Here is a 19,386-nt window from a genome sequence, read left to right as displayed (position 1 = left end):
CAAGCTTAACTTAGCTATAACTATAATATAAAAAAGTAATAAAAGTTTTCTTACTTTCAGCAGCATTTACAAAAGTGTATATAAAAATCAATTAATATTTACCTTCAAGCTGAGCAATTTGCAAATCTCATTATCCTAATTATCCTAAGATCACATCTTTAGTCGGTTTAATTCCTCGGAAATAAAATCTGCATATTATTCTTTCGAATAAAGGAACATTCCTTATATAAGTATATGTATACGTACAATATAAATGTACTACATATTATAGAAAATCTATAAAAGAAATTAATGAACTGTCATTAGATTGCAATTATTGATTGCATTCTCTATGTTTTTATAACCAAATAGCACAATCATTTAAAATAATTGTCAACAGATATTAAAAAAGATAATGACCTGATTTCTACAGAATAAAATCTAAAAAGTTAATTATATAACTCATTGGTATGACGAAACATGACTCGAATCTCACAATTCGTACTCTTTTAAAGAGGTGCATATCTTGTTCTTCTTATATGTATATATATATATATATTCTTATGTTTACGTCTTTTGAATATTATGTGAACAGATAATAATTTGACGCTATTATATCACTTTCATTAATAGATTACTTTGTTAAGTATAATAGCAACATTGTGATATTATATGTATCTTACGTACATATCTTAAAAATCACAAGACTTAAAATTCGCGCATTACCCCTTCTTTGATTTTAGTTATCTTAATCACAACCATTGATTTATAATCGTTACAAATAGTATAGTTACAAATACAACATTACAACATTATAATGTTATAATGTTATAATGTTACAATTATATAAGCCCAACAGTTGTCACATTATATTGTTTGTCAATTTAACATATGTTTATATCTATTTTAAAACTCGTAAATCTCTACATTAGTCCTCATCATTGGCAAGTAGCACAAGTTGGACCTGACTATATCCCTCTCGCATATTAACGAATCTAAAAGTATAAAAGTTTATTTGAGATTGACTTCACATTAGTAATTTAAAGCTGTCGTGCACGGACTTATATATGTCATGCATTTTATCATTCAAGTTCAATGATAATTTACATCTCAGAATTGGTAAAACGAAAATAACCCAAATAATATCTGATAATGTACAGGCATAAAGGAAAAGTAAAAGATTAACATATTTTTCTCATAATAAATAATGCCACGAAATACAAACACGTCAATGTAAAAATGTAAATGTAATGTCATACAAATTTTTAAAAGTTACCTTAAATTTTTCAAGCTTTAAACTTTCCATATTGTACTGCATGGTACAATAATACATATTATATTTATTATATTTACATGTTTGTTTTTACCTGTTTCTCTCCTGTTGTAGTATGGACAGTCTGTCACCTTTCTGTAGATATGTAGTTACACCCGTATAACATGATACTTCCGATGCAATAGAACCAGTGGCGCATGTAATGAGCTTTTGTTTTGCTGATGAACCTTCAGAATTTAACAACACCCAATAAGAATGACTTATCGGTTTTCCGAAATAAAAAATCTGTAATTGTAATATCATTTTATGCATAAATGAAATCGGAGAAATGTCTAAACATATTAATTTGAGAATTAGTGTTTGAATTTCTACCTGTACAGAGATCATATATAAACCACTCATGTTAACTTCAATCGAATAATCTTTCTCGCTCAAATAGAACTTTTCAAAATTATATGAGCCGTTGCTCTTGTTACTTTTTATCCATGGTCCTATATAAACTAAAAATTATATTTCGTTCTCAATATAAACTAAAAATTATATTTCATTCTCAATATATAATACTACATAAATCTTGTATTTATTCAATTAAATTAAAATTAATTAAGAATAAATTATATAAATTTATATTAAATAAAAAAGTCTAGCTGTAGAGATCTAATGATAAAATTCGGGGAGCATTAAAATACAATTATATTGTTTTCACTTTATTAAATACCTGTGTCTTTAAACGTTTGTTCCGGTATAGCACCAATAAACGTAGCCAATGCCGGACCTATGAGACGAATTAAAATTATTCCTCGAGTTTTAAAAATCTTCCTTCGGGTAAATACTGCACTGAATTTATCGAATATTAGCGAATCAATTAAGTGAAATTTCGATCGACCCGTTATAATTTATAATTCATAAATTAATTTTTTTCTGTAAATCAAGCAAATAGTTTAGAACTAACATGTTAATTAAAACAAAAAAAAAGAAGCAAATATACCCAATCGTTTATTATTGCGTTTGTGTCTTCTTCTTTTGTCATCCTTCTCTTTTTCGTTCCTTCCCTTTGTCTTCTGTTTTCTACCTCTTCCTTTATTCCTCCGTGATTTTCTCGCTCGTGATTTCCTTTGTATATCTGCTGTATCATCACCGTTCCTTTCATTTTCCGTTATCGTGTGATTTTGCTTTTGACTCAATGTGGTCCTCTTTTGGCGTGATAATTCTTCTATTTTAGACTCATTGTCAGTCAAATTGTTCTCGCTTATTCTTATCGGCGACGTCGGATATATGTCTAAAGTTTTGCTGATATTGCTTTTAAGTTCGTTACTTTGATGATCTAGTAATTGAACAGAAGCAGATGAAGTCGAATTGTCCAATTCCGAGGTAGTATTGGAATCGTAATCATTTTCTATTTCCGATGGATTAGCGGAATTGCAAGGTGAAGACTCCGACTCTGATTCTGACTCTGAATAGTCCGTCGATAGGATATGTCGGAGTCGAATGCTATTTATGTTTTGTTCGGTGTATTTGAGCTTCAACATAATATTGTTTATCTGAAATATCGGAACAAGGAAAAATGTTACGCTGAGATATTAAAAGTTCTTATAATTTCTAAAAAATAAACACAAGTTTTCAAATAAAGATAAATATTGAAGATCTAAAACACAAAGGCCCATATTCTGGATCTTTTTTTAACGATAAAAGAAGATCCAGAATATGGGCCAAAGATGATATCTCTTTTATTTCTTATGATTCGTGATTACGTGAAGAGCACAAGCTGCAGAAAAATTGTGCATGTGATATTCATCTTACATCGGATGATGCACATTCCGAGCGATAAAAAAATGGATGATTAACTCTCGAAACTCAAGACACGTGTTACAATTATATTAGTTATTCATGCTTATTCATAGTCGTCATATTTCAGACGTGTTCCATTTACACAGTAAACATGTTTAGATTTAGATAAAACAGATGGATAGAAGAAAAAGAGAGAGAGAGAGAGAGAGAGAGAGAGAGAGAGAGAGAGAGAGAGAGAGAGAAATATGGACACATACAAAGATACATATATACATATATACATATATACACATACATATGTATATATATACAAAATTAACTATCAATATGAAAAATATGTAGAAATTAATTTTTTATATATGTACTGAAATCAATTTATCTTACCCGTGTTTCTAAATTTATTAGTTTCCCATCAAACTTTTTATATTGTTTTTCTTCAAACGTTTCGTAATTTTGCACTGTCTTGATTGAAAATATTCTGTCTGACACCATAAAGGTCATTAAAAAAATTATTATAAAAATAAGCGAAAGAATTAACAAAATATCCCATTTGAAGGTCCTTAAATTCTTCACATTGACATTAATACTCTGCTTCAAGTGTGTGAACGTGTTCCCTGTATTCTCTGTTGATTTGTAATTATTTCTTGGCCAAGATGGTTTAATCTTCGCCATCTTTTAAACATCTAATTTCTTCTAATCATTAGGAGAAATCTCGTTATCGATTACTTAGAGATGTACCGTGGCGTGCCTGAAATATATTTACGGCATGTATGTGCAATTATCAGTATATCAATTATCAGTATTCTGATCTAGATTACAATAAGCTAATTTATATATATATATAGTGTAATTTATATATATTTATATATATAGTGTATAAACAAACTTTCTTATCAAAAAGTGACATAAATATAACAATAAATATATTTTAATAAATATATTTCCGCTATAATCACGTGATTTTTTTATATAGGACATTTATAATTTAAAAATTTAATTACTCAATAAATAATCAAAAATGTTAAATACATACACACACATGTGTGTATGTTTAAATTGTTATATTATTTAGTATAATTATAATATTTTATTTTTATAAGTTCATTAAAAATATATCTTTCTTTTCATCTCTTCATTATATCTAAAAAAGTATGTATTCCACATCTTCAAAAAATGCTTTACCTAAAAAAGAAAATATCCGGGGAATGCTACTAAGACAGGCAGACAATAGTTTATTTTCAAGAATTGTTCGACTAAATCTTTTCAAATTGGAGTCTCCCAAGAATCTACATTAATCTTTCAGTAGGAAATATTATACTACTGTTTCCGATTTCAGTTTCTTGTTATACTTTGAAAACAAAGATGCGAAAAAGACCGAAAAAAACTTCGGCGTTTTACCTAAAGAGTACAATCTTTGTGTTTATTGAAAGAGAGACACATATGTTGAACATTTCATTCATAAAATCGTTTCTCCTTTTTCCCTTAAATAAATCACTGTATAATAGGCTTTAATCTTTACTATTACGAGGTATCTGTACAAGTTTCCTGTAAGACGTTATCGCAAATTATCTCCTCACTGTACGAAGCTGTTCGAGTTTATGATATGCATGATAAAAGGCATGAGATGTGGTTGTGTCATTCACAAATACAACCACACCTCGGCTACGAACAGGTAGTCCGGATATATGTATATTGTATATATACAAAGAACTCTTGTCACAGAAGACTTACTTGGAAGTCTATGTTGGGTTTAACTCCTCTTAAACCCGAGTTCGTAACATTGTATTGCTCACGTACAGTAACATTTTGCCATATACGAGTATATATTCCTTTATATGTATAAAATTAAAAATAGTCACCATATGTCTTTCGTATATCGCGTTTGTACAGCAGTTAAATTTGTTTTAAAATTATTTTAAATCAAAATGATTTTTTTCAATAAATTTCCTAAAGTATTCTTAGTTTGATTTTTAACACACATTACTATAATATTATTAAATATCATGGATATAAACTAAATAATAACTTTTGTCTTTTTAATCTTATTCCAAAATTTCTTTCTTATTACAAATAACTCATTATTAATATTTTTTAAATATATATATATATATTTTTTTTTTTATTAATATTTTTTTCTCTATTATTATTTTCGTAAACTAAAGTTACACGTCAGACACTTAAATTTTAAAATTAAGAAGGCTTTGAAGATAATCATTTTATCGTGAATTGTAAAATCTTTTCTGGAAAAAAAAAAGAACAACTCGCGAGCTGATACTTTGAAAGGAAATATCCTCGTGCGACGGGGTTTAAGGGTTAGAGAAAGCAAAAATATTCGATGCACAATTGAATATACTGTTCAACAATTGAGAGAAAGAGCGATTGAAGCAAGAAGACGCATGAAGCACGTGTATGCACTCACCTCCGAAGGATGTTCCCGCCTTTTCTCACGTCGGATAAATGTAGATCATCGATCGAAGTTAGTTCACTCGGAGCAGACCCCGGCAGACCCGCCCGAGTGAGACGCGCGCACTCGAATCTTTTGTTTACTTCTCCCTCGCGTTCTAGTCAGAAGATACGACAGCAACGCCACGCTTCCACGATTTAGTCCACGACAAAATCTCACTTCTCTCGGTTACCGATGCTCGCTAACTTGGGATATCTCCACGACTATGTCGACGACTTCGTTCCATATATTCCGGAATACGTGAAAAAAAATGCCAAGGCCATCTGCACGATTTTTTTTCTGCATTTCGCAGCTCTGCTCGTCGTAGAAACACATATAGGATTGCGATTTACTTTTTGCCTTCGCGACGATGCATTATCCTCGAGAACACATTTTTATTCTGGAATAAAATTATTAGAGTTAGAATTAGAAGAATAGAACATGCTGCATATCTATATAAGAATATCTAAAAATAATAAACAGGAAGCATAAATTACTCCTATCTAATTCTATTTAATCTATATTCCTTTGAGTATAAGTTTATCTTTTTTACTTTTGCGATAGAAAGTGAAAAATTATCTGTTTACAAGTCTATCCTTCCTATATGTTAAATTAAATATGCTATACTATATAAATACCTAAACATTAAATGCATCATAGGAATGTATAGAGACAGATCCCCGGGTAAAATAATGATATCTCCGATAAAGATGCACTTCACATAGTAAGATCCTTATTACTCATTGTCAACGCGCTAAGGTCCAGCGTAGTTTCAGCAAAAGAGACATTTTATCACGTTCGTGTACTTAAAGTCTCGAGCGCTCATGTAAGTCTTGGTCATTAATGCCATGTTGGGAAAAATTCTGCAATAAAGATACTAATTAGTCATCATACGACGCCCTAAGCCCGTATTAAACTGGGTAATTGGATATCACATGCGTCATCGAGCACGTAAAATGAGGGACAAGGGATTAGAAAACGAGAGAACTCGATAATTCTTTTAATTACATTCTCGCATCTCTTTCCGCTTTCTCTCTTTATAAAGTATACACGAGAATATAACTATTTAAACAAAAAGGATTCTAAAAATTTATAATAAATAAATAAAAAAAATATATAAATGTATTTTACAAGGAAAAAAAAAGGAATTCACTGTTCGATATTTTAGGAGACATACCTGGAAGCGGATGATAACAATTAGATGTAATTATCTTTGTTACTGCTGCACGTTTATATTAGATGACTGCCGACTGTTAGTCATGGGATTTCCAACTTGATATCGCTCAAACATATTTCGCGATCGCGATGCACCCAATTACTGCCATTCTTTGCACCGGAATATTGTTTAATCAAATGTGTCCAATTACGCAAATATTATTTAACCAAATGTGACATCTGCAAATATCATTAATATAATTAATAGAGATATTCATTACAACTGACACATATAATACATATTCGCAAATATAAATATGATATAACAAAAACATATATTTGCAATAAAATTAACGATTATAAAAAACGAAAATCATGCATTTGAAGATTAATTATATTAATTCCAGGAAGGCTTTTACTTTATCGGTTCACTTTTTATCTCGGTAAACAGTGGCTGAATTTTAAACGCAAACTGTATATGTGTATGAGCTCATGATTAAGTTTAATTACAATACACACTTCGTGCGAGACAAACAGCAATGTAAATTCTAGGAAAGGATCCTTCATCGTGGAATTTTATCGTCGATTATTGTGATGTCACAGCGGATGAAAGAGGAAGGGAGAAAGAGTCTTACAATCGGTGGCCTATTTATTTACAATATGCTCCTACAATATGATCCGATTAACGATCAAGAAATCGCAGATAGCATTTGTTTTTCAAATTAATTAGCCAAACAATTAACAAAATATCTTCAAGCTCGAGGAGTTTTTATCAAAAGATATTTGGAAAGAACGGAAATAATAAAATTAATTTTTATCATTCTTATTCTCTCTTTTATTATTTATCTCCTAGATACTTTCAAATTACCTTAATTTTATATCTAATTATATTATTTATATCTAAATTCTAAGAGTCTGGACTTGTAAGATTTAATTTTATTAAGGTATTTAATAGAAATATTAAAAATAAATAAATCGGAGATGTTAAATAAATAAGTTTAATAATTAACGAATAATTATGATTAAAATTATATATAATCTTGCTATATCAGATATGTAAAAAAATGTATTACGGAACCAATCACAAGATTATATATATTTATATATTCACAGTTGTGCATATTTTCTTCATTATCAACTCGAGGAGCAGAATAAGCGTAATTAGAGGCTTGCAAACGTGGTCAGTGTAAAGTTCTGAATTGCGATCGTCTTATTGTGATTATCTTTTTCATCGTATGTGGTTACCTTGACTCATTTTTTGTACGCTCTTTCTTCCTTCATTTCCATCTTTCATCAATCTCTTTAAAAATCTATCATTTTACTTATATTCTTATATATGTAATCTGGCGATAGCTTGTATTTATTTTCACTAATTTTTAGAGAAAATATATACTTATATCTTTGAATTACAATAAATGTTCTTCAAGTGCCGCTAAAACTATTATTATACATATTTTTTTAAATCAGTTTTTAACCAAATATAAAGTTCATTTAAATTTAACAGCGCATAGTATAGTATAACATCGTACCGTTTGACAAGAAAGAGCCGAAGGCGCCGCAATAATAAACGCGGACGTGCTTCATTCTGCTCTTCAGTATACTTGAGCCCATCGTAGGCGACGGATGTGCATTGTCAACTGCACGCGTTTTTAAGTCTTGTGTGAATGCTCTGGAAATGTTAATAATCAGTGATAAAGATCAGAAGAACGCTGTAGACGTACGTCTGTTCCGCGAATTAAAATTATTTCACTAACAATTTATGTGATTTTTATAATATAATGCGTGATATAATAATCAAAATTTATTTTAATAAGTGCATTTTAGAGATACACAGAATATGTTCGTTGAATGAAAAATGAATCGTTAATAGTAGATATTGGATTGAAAATTTAAATTAATAAAATATAACAAAAATTGTAACAATTTTTTAACATTATATCCTTAATTATAAAGCAAGAATTAAATAATCGAGGTAAAATTTATCTTTTTCAAAATTAAAATATTTGATTCTTTGTATCCAAGTATAAAATTCTAGAATCTAGATCACTGAACTAATTTAAAAAACGAATACAGGAAAAGATAAAGATCAGATTAGATAAAGCAATCTTATCATAATATGAAAACTTATATTAAATATGTATTTTCTGTTGTTAAAGTTACCAATATTTTTTATCTTTATAAGATAGCTTCATATATCTGAAAATCTCTCATTTGAACTGACTTAATATATTTCTTTAATTCTCTCTTCTATTTTTATTTCGACATAAAATATAGTCTATTCTCTCTTTGTATCTCCGCTCCTGTCGCAGGACAAGAAAGAGTGCGGAAAAATGACGGGGCTGGATATAAAAGAGGGAGAGGATAGAGGAGGTCCTCTTGTAGCTCTCTGCCTTTAGAGGGGAAAAAAAACTCGCCGGACAGGTTTTAAAGCGGGACAGGACCGGTGTGGGATATTTAACGTTTCTGCATCGTAAATCTTCGAAAATGTACAATCAGGTGGACTGCGGAAAGAGTTTTTTTCTAGATTTCTCTTCCGGTCTTCCTCTTTCGATACATTTTTTTACGGAAATGTTAATTTTTCTAACTTGATGAGAAACGAGCATTTTCCCAATTCACGAAAAAGTAGTCATTCGAATACAAAGTAAAAGAAAAAAAAGACATACCTTAATGTGCAAGTATCAACTCGTCGAGAGATAACATTAAATTGATCTAGCATCCTATGACGATTAAAGTGTTTGTCCGTGATTGAATTGATTTAGCATCCTACGACGATTAAACTGTTTGTCCTTGACGTATCAATAACCAGAATAGGATCCTCTCGCAATTTCATTCAACTCTGCAATAGAAATTATTATTTAGTCGAATCAAGACTGCAGAAATCTTTTCTGGGGTCTCGTAAAAAATTGAACAAATATAAAAAACAAAGATTATTCGATAAATTATATTAAATGTATGAAATGTTTAGTAAAAGGAGACGCACACCGTTTCATATAGGGTACGATGTGTCGGCGAATTACTTGGCTTGGAAAGCAAAAGATTCACGCATGTAGCTCCTATGGAAATGATTTCCTGACGTGTATCATAAAATCAATCGCAGGATGAACTGTGTCCTCGTCATTCGACCGTTCTGTCAAACGAAGACGTGTACGGACACGTAAATCCTCGCGTCGGTTTTACAAAGCTAGACGAAGCGATAATCTTGCCAAATAGACCGTCTTCCGCGATGACATCGATGTTGACGGAGGAAGATAGCAATAAAGCGGCAAAGATGAAGCAGAGGCTGATGAGCAACGGCCAGATTGTGAAAGAGGACACGCGGTCCTTTCTGAATTTCTCGCGGGAAAACCTGAGCGTGTCGCATTCCGATCTGGAACAAGGATTCAACAGATCGCGACAGAGACCGAGCAGGAAAATGATCCTGAGTGTGTCCGCTCTCATGATCTCCATTCTTTGCCTGGCTCTCGTAAGCTGGAAGCTGAACTCGAACGCGCGCGAAATCGAACAGCTGAGGAGGGACGTCGACAGCTTGAAGCGGTTCCTGAAGTTGGATCTCATCAACGAAATAAAGACCCTCAAAGAAGTAAGTATATCTGTAACAAATATGACAAATTAACATTTAAGTCTTCGAGTCCTGAGTTTTTTCATCAAACTCAAGAAGCATAAGATAACTCAAACATAAGAAGCAAATTATATTTATCTTCTGTTTGTAATTCGAGCTTTACTATAACTATAACTGATACACACTAACTGATATATAATAGCAGATATATGTACATATCGCTTATTAAGATACATGAGGAAATTCAAACTGCATACAGGTCATTGAACTTCATGTAGATTTTTATATATCTATAACATATGCATTTGCAACTTTATATTGCATCATTATATATTGATATTTCATATTTCAAAATGTAAATGTTTCGAAAATGTCAAACTTAATTTAATGGCCAATTTCTCTTTAATTTCCTAATAAATCTAATAAAAAAAAAAGAGGCGATATATTAAACATATTTTGCTGAAGACAGAGAAAATTTATAACCAACGGCTAGTTTCTCGATAGAAATATGTGAATAAATGAGAAATGTATTACGGTGCACATATAATGTGCTATCAGTTTCATCACCATTCTTATCTATTGTTTTTTTTCATGGAACACATCTTCCTCTTACAAAACAATTTGTTCGAAGGAACTTGCTAATGTTTTTAGAGCTACACTTCTGTCGTAAACTAATTAATTATTAGTTAACAAATAAATTAAAATAAAAGCGTGAGATAAATATAAAAATCAATTTTTTTTATCAATTATTAATAATTATTGCACAGATTTAATAACTTAATGTTCGATCCAGCTTATCACGTTGATAAAAATTTGATCAATTCGATTCGATTAGATACTTCAAGCATAAATAGATAATATATATATAGAATATAATTAGACTGTTAAAATTATAAGAAAATTTTCATTGATTGAAGCTATTTTAGTCATTATTTAGATGAACATTTACTTCCAGCAGAATTTCCACTTCGATTGTTGTGTAAAAAGAAATCATTATCACAATTGCTTATTACAAATCCTATAATTATATCGTTAAACGGGAAAATTCAGTTACATATAAAATGATTCATATAGAAGTCTCACTTAAGCGCGTAATTCTATAAGAAAATAAGTATTACTTTATTTGCGAAATGCATATTGCAGTTGTACGAAGAGTCGAGCGAAGATAATGATCCAGGCGAGGCGGACATTGATAACGCCGATTATGACTCTAATTACGATGACGACGGTTCTGCATCGCATGACTATCCCGATAATTCCCGTACTCTTTTGACTTATGACTCCAGGTCATCGGGCTTTCTGAAAACTACTACATCGCTACCTACATCCACGGAACCTGATTATCCTCATAAGACTATTGCCGAGAACAAACGAGAAAATTACAAGTGAGACATATATCTCTTTCGTAATAAAACAAGTTAATAGAATAAATAGATTGATTTACATATTTCTAATTTATAGAAAAGTCTAGCGCATTATGAATTAAATTATGTTTATTGTGCATAGAAATATCGAACGAGAACATCTTGAAGAGGAACACACAATGCCATTAGGTTTCGAGGAGAAGATTAGCGATGCAAATAGTGAACACAAAAGCGACACGAGAAATACAGGATATATTAGAGAAGGTGTCAAATTAAAGCGATCTGTGCGCGATCATACGGTGGCCGATGACTCCTTGATGGATACATCGAATTTTCATCGTGCCGGACGATATCCTACTAAGAAGGCTATCCAAAGAGTATCCAGAACGCGTCCTTACACAAGCGACGAAAGCCACACGAATAACAATACCGAAATAATCACGCTTCTGCAACAGACAAGTTCAATACCGTAAGTTTGTGGATATCCTTATTAAATATTCTAAGACATTAAAAATTATTGCATACAGATAACAATTTGTTAAAATTGTTTTAAAAACTCTTTTTACCCTGATATTACAAGCTAAATTTCCTAATAAAAATGACAATTGTTAGAATTACATTAAAACAGACAAATTAAATCAATTATCTTCCGAGACAGACGTTCTCCGAAGAAGTATCACACCCACGCGCGTCTGGAGACATTTCCTCCGGTGCACGACGACCAATTAAGCGAGGCAATTACTCGGCCTAACAGCCGCTCGGACTCTAACATGAGCTCGGAGACTGCGAGTGGCGAAGAGGAAGGAAGAGTCAATTGGCGAAACGCGCATCGCGACATCAAAATTCGCAAATCCGTCCAGGTAGGTAATGCGATTGTCTAGGGCGCCGAGATGTTGCTACAAAATTGAGCGAGATTCGAGTATTACAAAGCTTCAGCCGAGTGTTACAACATAAAGTCGTTGTGATCGAATTAGACTTTCAAAGCGGCCGCAAAGGAATTACGCCGAAGACTGACACGAAGGCATTTACGTGCACCACGGCAGGTTTTCGCCATTCACTACGGTGCGGATAGTGCGCTCTTCACGGCGGAGGACGAGCACACCGGCAACGGGAGAGCGCGGCACAACAACGGCGTTTTCAAGGCCTGGCGACCGAGCGATTGGGCGGCCGATCTCGAGATGAACAGGCACTTCACGCTCGCCAACGACGGTAAAATCACTGTGCACGAGTCGGGGTTGTATCTGGCATACGCGCAGATTCACTATCTGGACGAGCACGACGAGAACGGTTTCCGCCTCCTGGTGAACGGCAGATCTATCCTACAATGCATGGTGAGAATTGAAAGGCTAAATGATTTCCAGACAATATCACGTCTAAAACGGGAAATAAGATGTCTTAAAGATATCTTAAAGAGGTTTTAAAGACATTATAATATGATGTCTAAAAGATATCTTAATGACGTCTTTTAGACGTCTTATATCCCGATTTTAGACGTTTTTGTTGTCTGGGTTATCGTACACATTCCAGAAAAGAAATATCAATATAATAAAAAATTGATATAGGTCTAACGAGATGCTTGTTAAAGTAATGAAATTCGATCAGCTTGAATATAAAAAAAAAAAGTTATATAAAATTATAAAGAAATGTAATGAAAACTAGAGATGTATAATACATAATGCAATATATGTGCAGTATAAAATAATGAATGTTTTCAGGTATATAGCCCAGGCGTGGGACACAAGAGCCGCTCGTGTTTCTCAGCCCAAGTGACCGTTTTGCATGCAGGTGATCACCTAGTCCTAAAAGATATTGGCTCAGCGAGGTATACTCTCTTTCAACACGATAAAAGTTTCTTCGGTTTGGTGAAACTCGGTGAACTGAGACAGCAGCAAAAGCAGCAATAGCAACAATTGATGCATCAGTAATTTAAAACGCTTTAATTACCACCGGCAATGTTAAAAAAAATGACAAGCAATTTGTAGTCAACGATTTCTTACCCTTGAAGGGCAGTTGTAAGTTAGCGATTTATATCTAATATGATACAGTCTTTCCACTTTTATGTGAATACCACATTAAGAATAATTTTGTTTTATAAAGAGATTATATATTATTTCTTTGCTATAGGATCTTTTTATATATTTTATAATTTGATTATTACGCGCTGCGCGTTATTTTTGTTTACATAAAGAATCTCCAAATATTTTAATTCATTTACAAAGTATGTATGTGTACACACACACACATACTCAGACATATTTGTAAAAGAAATAATAATATATACATATATATATATATTTAAGAACAAAGAAAGAAATGTATTATAAAAATAATAAAAATATTAGTACGAGACTTTTCTCGTAATAATGCAGATCAATTTTCAATGGCAACACATTTTATTGTAAGTCATCTTTTTAGTGCAATATAATTTCGAGCGAAGGCTCCCGATCGGTATTAAATCTCCCGGTATATCCATCAAATCAACGATGAAATTCGGTTTTATAAGTTTGGTTGGATAATTTTTTGAAGAAGATATTTTTTCAATCTTATGTTCGTTATGATATGCAGAGACATTTGATGTATCTAACAATTTGGAAGAAACAGGCGTAACTACTTCTTCACGACACGCATTCTTTTCATCTAAATAAGCGCTAAATAATTTTCCATCATTCGAATCTTCTATCTGCACAAGATATTCGATGAATCGTAACGAAGAAACGATTTAGTAAAAATATATATCTTTAATACAAGTGATAAGTATTACTTGGGGTACTGCTATTTCGATCCACGATATACCGTATTCCCCGCGTACGAGAGCCGCTGGAAGGCATATTCTATCGGCTATCGCCTTGAAGAGCAAAGCTCGTTCGAGATAAGAGCCTACGCGAAGTTGCCCGATCGGGATAACGCTCGTTTCTAAGCATTCTTTGATCTTCCTCAAGTGAACTTCAAGCTGGTGATCGATGCATCTACTGGTTGAATCAAAACCGGACATTTGACGCGCCACAAACCGAGCTAACATTTTTGCACGCAAAGGAACGTACCGGATATCCGTCAACTTATTATCTGTATCTGACGCATTTCTGTTTCATATATAAGAGAATTCATTTTTACCATGTATATAACTAATAAATTTTACATACGTATATATATATATATATATATATATATATATATAAAATTTCAAACTAAATTTTACTAACACATCTCTTTTTGATTCCTTTGTTAAAATCATATATTTAAAGAATTCCACATATTCAGTAAAATATGGATCGTATTGTAATCGTCCGAATTTTGATTCGAACAATGCATTTATATTTTCTATAATAAATAAATTCCTTTTAAAGCGATATCTCTTTCTAAAATATTGGAAATTCCTATGACACATTATTTAATATACATGTTCCATTGTTGGAATCATGAATCATGATTTAATTCTGTATTATGTAATATCTTATTACCTTCGAAAACTACCTCTAAAGCATTCGGTATAGTTGATGATTGTATGCAATTTACTACATAAATAGGCTCCAATGGACAATATTTAAATCGGAAGATATCATCCAATACTGGAAATCTGAAAAAAATAACAATACAATTACAATAAAATTACACAATTTGACAAACTATACAATAAGTTTTTCTGCAGTAATAAAAATTTACATACGGACATATGTTTCTTCGTAAAACATAAAATCCATCCTGAGTAAGATCTTGTAGAGACAGGTGTCCCGTAAGAGCAAATTTGATTGGCAAATGCGATTTAAAGAGCATCTCTATGCAAGTGTCCCATGAAGGAATTATTCTCGATGAGGGATTATTTAACATGCTGCAAAATAATTATGATATTACTATCACGAAAATTTTACACTTTTATAATGTTTTAATGGATATGTTTCAAAGTTCAATATCATTCCATATAAATAAAAATTCCTTTTTCTTTTTCCTAACAAATAATCACATAGTTCCCTAATTGTCATAAAATTGTAAGAGAAAGCGTTAAACTTACTATGAAAAATACTTGTTTTCTACAAACGCATTTGCTACAGTTAAATCTGTGGAAATTGTCTGTATGAACTGTATCGCAGAGTTTCTTACTGAGATTGAATGTGTATCGGTAATGAGAGAATACAATCTTTGAGGTCCATTTGCTTTTATAAAATAACGTCGTCCACTATTTTCTAAGCATAGCACAGAAAGCAGATTGCAACAAGTGATTTTTAATTCGTCAATAAATGGATAAACTGACTAAAAGATAAATATTTTTTAGCAAATTCTGTGCATTGGTTTCAAAAATTAGAGTGCGTGATAATACTTGTTATTTTATATACCTCTAAAAGTAAGCAAATTGTGTCAAAAATGTCAAGATTAATCAAAGTATCTCTAAGTGTCGGACGACATGCTATGGCAAGCAGAGCTTCAATAGAAATAATACAAGTTTCTACAGGAACTTGTTTTACAAATTGTTTTATCAAGTGCAATAGATAATCCTTAAAAATCAAGATTATTATCATTTATATAATCAGAGAAATTTGTTGTTCTATTTCCGAAAATTAATGTGAATAATAATAATAGAAAAACTATAATTTATAATACTATTACTTGTTCATGAATTTCTAAAAAGATATCACAATTTCTAATGTCACTTATCAACAATTGTTTAAGCGCGAAAATTGCAGCATGTTTTATGGACCACTGTAAATCCTCTTTTTTCAATAAGCCTGAAACAATATCTTTTTTTTTCCTAGTCTCTTGCTTTATGTAAAAAAAGTCTTTAATTATGTTAATCAACCTAAAATAATTTTAATAGATTCCCTGCTTGCAAATTCCTTTGCAGCAGGACTAAAAAGTGCCATTTTCCCAATTCCATAACAAACAATTTCAGCAATATCAGGTTGCGTCCATCGTTGTAACGTGTCTATTAAATGTTCAACAATCTCATACGAATGTAAAATCTATCACAAACAGATGTTATATAAATCATATGTATGAATCAGATCTTGAAATATAAATATTATCTAAAATTACTTTTCTTCCATTCAAAGTATTTGCAATCTGTACAATAACTTTAAATGCTTCTACAAAAAGATCCTGAGTTGCTACATGCTCTATATAATTTAATATTTGTGGAATACTTCCAATTTCAATAAGTTTATCCACAATAACTGGATTCTCAGCAGCAAAATGTAATATTGTCAGAGCTTTAATATGTAAATTATTCCACTCATTATTCTGTATAATGTAAACATTATAATTATAAGATAGTATTATTGTATTATATTATTTAAATAATATTAATATAATTATATTACTTAAATAATTTTAAAATAGAAAATTTATTAATATAGAATGTAGCAATACAAAAATTATTCATAGAAGCAAGAATTTCTTACTTTCAGAAAATTTAATAACGTTTCAACTCCATTTGTTTCATGGAATAATGATTGTATATCTTCATCTTTACTTCTCTCAATTATACTAGCAACTACATTTAGTGCAAGACATTGAATCTCTGGATACGATGATTCAAAGTGTTGATACAACAGAGGAAAATTAAATTTCTAACGACGATAAAAAAACAAAAAATGTAAACTAAATAAGTCTCGAGCTTTCCACTGTAATTGTAACAAACCTCAGTTTTCGAAATTTTACATGCAGCTACAGGATCCTGCATTAAATTATACAGAATCTCTATATTATTCTTCTTTACATCTGGGTCTGATGATTGCATCCCCTCGAAAAGAAAGTTCATGTTTAAACAATGATTTGCCAGAAGAGCAGCAACATATGGATTTCTGGACAATCTTGCGAGTATCGCAGAAAAATATTCTTGCATGAAGATATCTTTTTCGCTTGTTAGTAACTTCACAAAGTGCAATAAGTAATTAGACTCGATGAAATAAGTCGTCACATCTGGCACCGCTGTCATTTCTACCAATAATTTTGCAGCAAATCTACAACATACATATAATTATACGTTATAAATATGGTAAAAAAAATTATATATCTTCCGTATTATATACATATTTATATATAGCACAAACCTTCGAGTAAATAAATCTTCGTGTTCAATAATAGGAAGAACATTATTCACGACGCCGAGATCGAAAAGTATCTTTATATTATCCTTCGATTTACTGGCATACTTTGACAAAGCCTCTATAGCTGCCAATAAAGTGGCTTCCTCCTCAGATTGCAACAATAATATCGTTGATTCTACATTCTTAGCTTCGGAAAGAGACGAACGGAATGGGCTACATCTCGATTTCGCCTCCTTCTCACCTCGTTCGTTCTTCTCCTTACATAAATATCAAAATTTTATTTTCGTAATAAAAAAGCGACGTGCAAAACTTTCTCGAGAAGCGAGAAGAGCACAAAACTCTTTCGATTCAAATGACAAAGAGATCCGTTAAGACTTACCTTTGAATTCTGCGATTGCATATTATGGCGCAGCAAAGAATTCTGCGGACGATGATATAATTAATCTAAAATATTTATTTTACTCTTTATAACGATCGCGTTTCTTCTCCTTGCACGTAGATTCAAAAGTTAGGAAATATGCGACGACCAATAGCAGGAATAGCTTCCCGAAAGTTCCTGGAAAATCAATCCTGCAATAACGGAATAAAGGTGCCTTTTCATGCTGACGCTCGACGCTCATTTTTAGCGTCAAAAGACGTCACGTGACCAAAAATAAAGATACCAATTCGTCAATTTTGGTCACGTGACGTCTTTTGACGCTAAAAATGTGCGTCGAGCATCAGCATGAAAAGGCACCTTAAGGGTGCATTTTCACTTGACGCTGTGACGCTGGATTTCAGCGTCAAGCATCAATAAAAACAAATTGACGTTAGCGTCTGTTGACGCTGGCGTGAAAACAGCGTCCAAGTTACAACTATGACAAGCGTCTCATTCTTCGTTCTCTGAAAGCTGAACAAATCAAGCTTTTTCTTCTTGACGCTAGCGTCACAAATCAGATCACGTGATCAATTAGACGCTAGCGATAAATTGATAGTGAAATCGCACCCTTATATTAAAATTAAATCAAACAGTAACTGGTTAACTTCACTTCGCTTACCGGTATATACAAAGTGCAACTAACGCATTTGATATACAACTGACAATGAGATTAAATTAAATTAACGCTTAAACTGACGCTACAAATATTTGATCGATATATCGGGATAGAGAAATCCTTATCTCTTTCGCTCTGATCAATCAAATGATTCAAATGATAGAAATGATTGAAAAATTCACGTGCCATAACAGTAGGAAGGAGGAATAAAAACACGGCCCACAAACGTAATAAAATACGTAGATGGAACATCAGCCACCGATATGCGCGCGCGTTCGACTTTAACCTTCAAGTGGCGCTGCGTCATGTGGTCGCGCGGCGGTCGGAATTCGGTGGCGCGGAGTGGGGGAGAGTGGTGGGGGGGTGCGCCGTGCGCCGCGCGCGCATCCCCCCACCACTCTCCCCCACTCCGCGCCACCGAATTCCGACCGCCGCGCGACCACATGACGCAGCGCCACTTGAAGGTTAAAGTCGAACGCGCGCGCATATCGACACGCGCTCTCTCCCTCTCGCCGTAAGCTAATCGACGAATCACAGTCGAGCATTCTCTAAAGTCTCTAGAACATATGGAGGCTAATCGCGGAATTTTCCAGCGCAACTTTGCGTAGAGAGTTTCCCTTCGTTGTCTTCTTCTTCTTTATGGCGTATCGTAAGGGTGCATTTTTACTTGACGCTGTGACGCTGGATTTCAGCGTCAAGCATCAATAAAAACAAATTGACGTTAGCGTCTGTTGACGCTGGCGTGAAAACAGC

At 32.4% G+C, this 19,386-nt stretch overlaps 3 protein-coding genes across 6 annotated transcripts; 1 reads left to right on the top strand and 2 right to left on the bottom strand.

Annotated features, from left to right (window-relative positions):
* Positions 1 to 297: 297 nt before the first annotated feature.
* On the bottom strand, positions 298 to 9,752 carry LOC145945481 (uncharacterized). The gene is made up of 12 exons (XM_083054538.1): positions 9,621 to 9,752; positions 9,302 to 9,474; positions 8,168 to 8,307; positions 6,661 to 6,878; positions 6,122 to 6,346; positions 5,460 to 5,883; positions 3,425 to 3,788; positions 2,241 to 2,793; positions 1,971 to 2,027; positions 1,625 to 1,752; positions 1,347 to 1,537; positions 298 to 974 (listed from the first exon to the last, which is right to left on the bottom strand). The coding sequence occupies exons 7-12, from the start codon at positions 3,710 to 3,712 to the stop codon at positions 908 to 910; spliced, it is 1,284 nt and encodes a 427-aa protein (XP_082910664.1). The 5' UTR covers positions 3,713 to 3,788; positions 5,460 to 5,883; positions 6,122 to 6,346; positions 6,661 to 6,878; positions 8,168 to 8,307; positions 9,302 to 9,474; positions 9,621 to 9,752; the 3' UTR covers positions 298 to 907.
* Egr (TNF superfamily member 12 eiger) lies at positions 8,244 to 13,888 on the top strand. Of its 4 annotated transcripts, none has more exons than XM_083054536.1 (8): positions 8,244 to 8,355; positions 8,948 to 9,134; positions 9,736 to 10,218; positions 11,341 to 11,582; positions 11,704 to 12,030; positions 12,220 to 12,421; positions 12,536 to 12,892; positions 13,277 to 13,885. In XM_083054536.1, exons 2-8 carry the CDS (start codon positions 9,123 to 9,125, stop codon positions 13,463 to 13,465), a joined length of 1,812 nt encoding a protein of 603 aa, XP_082910662.1. In that variant the 5' UTR covers positions 8,244 to 8,355; positions 8,948 to 9,122; the 3' UTR covers positions 13,466 to 13,885. The 4 variants fall into 4 exon arrangements, with proteins under 4 accessions (XP_082910662.1, XP_082910661.1, XP_082910663.1 ...); XM_083054535.1 differs by having other exon boundaries at positions 8,248 to 8,355; positions 8,913 to 9,134; XM_083054537.1 differs by lacking the exon at positions 8,948 to 9,134 and having other exon boundaries at positions 8,250 to 8,355; positions 12,605 to 12,892; positions 13,277 to 13,888.
* Positions 13,889 to 13,923: 35 nt separating this feature from the next.
* LOC145945538 (armadillo repeat-containing protein 3-like) lies at positions 13,924 to 18,912 on the bottom strand. Its single transcript, XM_083054594.1, has 14 exons — positions 18,637 to 18,912; positions 17,979 to 18,169; positions 17,603 to 17,856; positions 17,191 to 17,512; positions 16,587 to 16,790; positions 16,161 to 16,358; positions 15,890 to 16,048; positions 15,568 to 15,806; positions 15,226 to 15,387; positions 15,020 to 15,135; positions 14,901 to 14,917; positions 14,762 to 14,856; positions 14,323 to 14,641; positions 13,924 to 14,241 (listed from the first exon to the last, which is right to left on the bottom strand). The coding sequence occupies exons 2-14, from the start codon at positions 17,997 to 17,999 to the stop codon at positions 13,939 to 13,941; spliced, it is 2,409 nt and encodes an 802-aa protein (XP_082910720.1). The 5' UTR covers positions 18,000 to 18,169; positions 18,637 to 18,912; the 3' UTR covers positions 13,924 to 13,938.
* Between the last annotated feature and the right edge of the window lie 474 nt (positions 18,913 to 19,386).

This window comes from Prenolepis imparis, unplaced genomic scaffold (genome assembly GCF_030444845.1).
Source record: "Prenolepis imparis isolate NDT839.2.m4 unplaced genomic scaffold, iyPreImpa1.0 SCAF_14, whole genome shotgun sequence".
Classification (NCBI taxonomy): Eukaryota; Metazoa; Arthropoda; class Insecta; order Hymenoptera; family Formicidae; genus Prenolepis; species Prenolepis imparis.
Note: the sequence above shows the minus strand (reverse complement) of the source record. Positions and strands in the feature narration are given on the sequence as shown.

Coding starts and splice junctions, on each gene's coding strand:
- LOC145945481 (XM_083054538.1), bottom strand. CDS start 3,712: ATGGCGAAGATTAAACCATCTTGGCCAAGAAATAATTACAAATCAACA. Junction 2,794..3,424: donor TAATAAATTTAGAAACACGG/GTAAGATAAATT, acceptor CCGATATTTCAG/ATAAACAATATTATGTTGAA. Junction 975..1,346: donor CTACAACAGGAGAGAAACAG/GTAAAAACAAAC, acceptor TTATACTTTTAG/ATTCGTTAATATGCGAGAGG.
- Egr (XM_083054534.1), top strand. CDS start 8,314: ATGTTAATAATCAGTGATAAAGATCAGAAGAACGCTGTAGAC. Junction 11,583..11,703: donor AACAAACGAGAAAATTACAA/GTGAGACATATA, acceptor TATTGTGCATAG/AAATATCGAACGAGAACATC. Junction 12,031..12,219: donor CAACAGACAAGTTCAATACC/GTAAGTTTGTGG, acceptor CTTCCGAGACAG/ACGTTCTCCGAAGAAGTATC.
- LOC145945538 (XM_083054594.1), bottom strand. CDS start 17,999: ATGCAATCGCAGAATTCAAAG. Junction 15,807..15,889: donor CAATTTGCTTACTTTTAGAG/GTATATAAAATA, acceptor TTTATCTTTTAG/TCAGTTTATCCATTTATTGA. Junction 14,242..14,322: donor TCGAAATAGCAGTACCCCAA/GTAATACTTATC, acceptor TATCTTGTGCAG/ATAGAAGATTCGAATGATGG.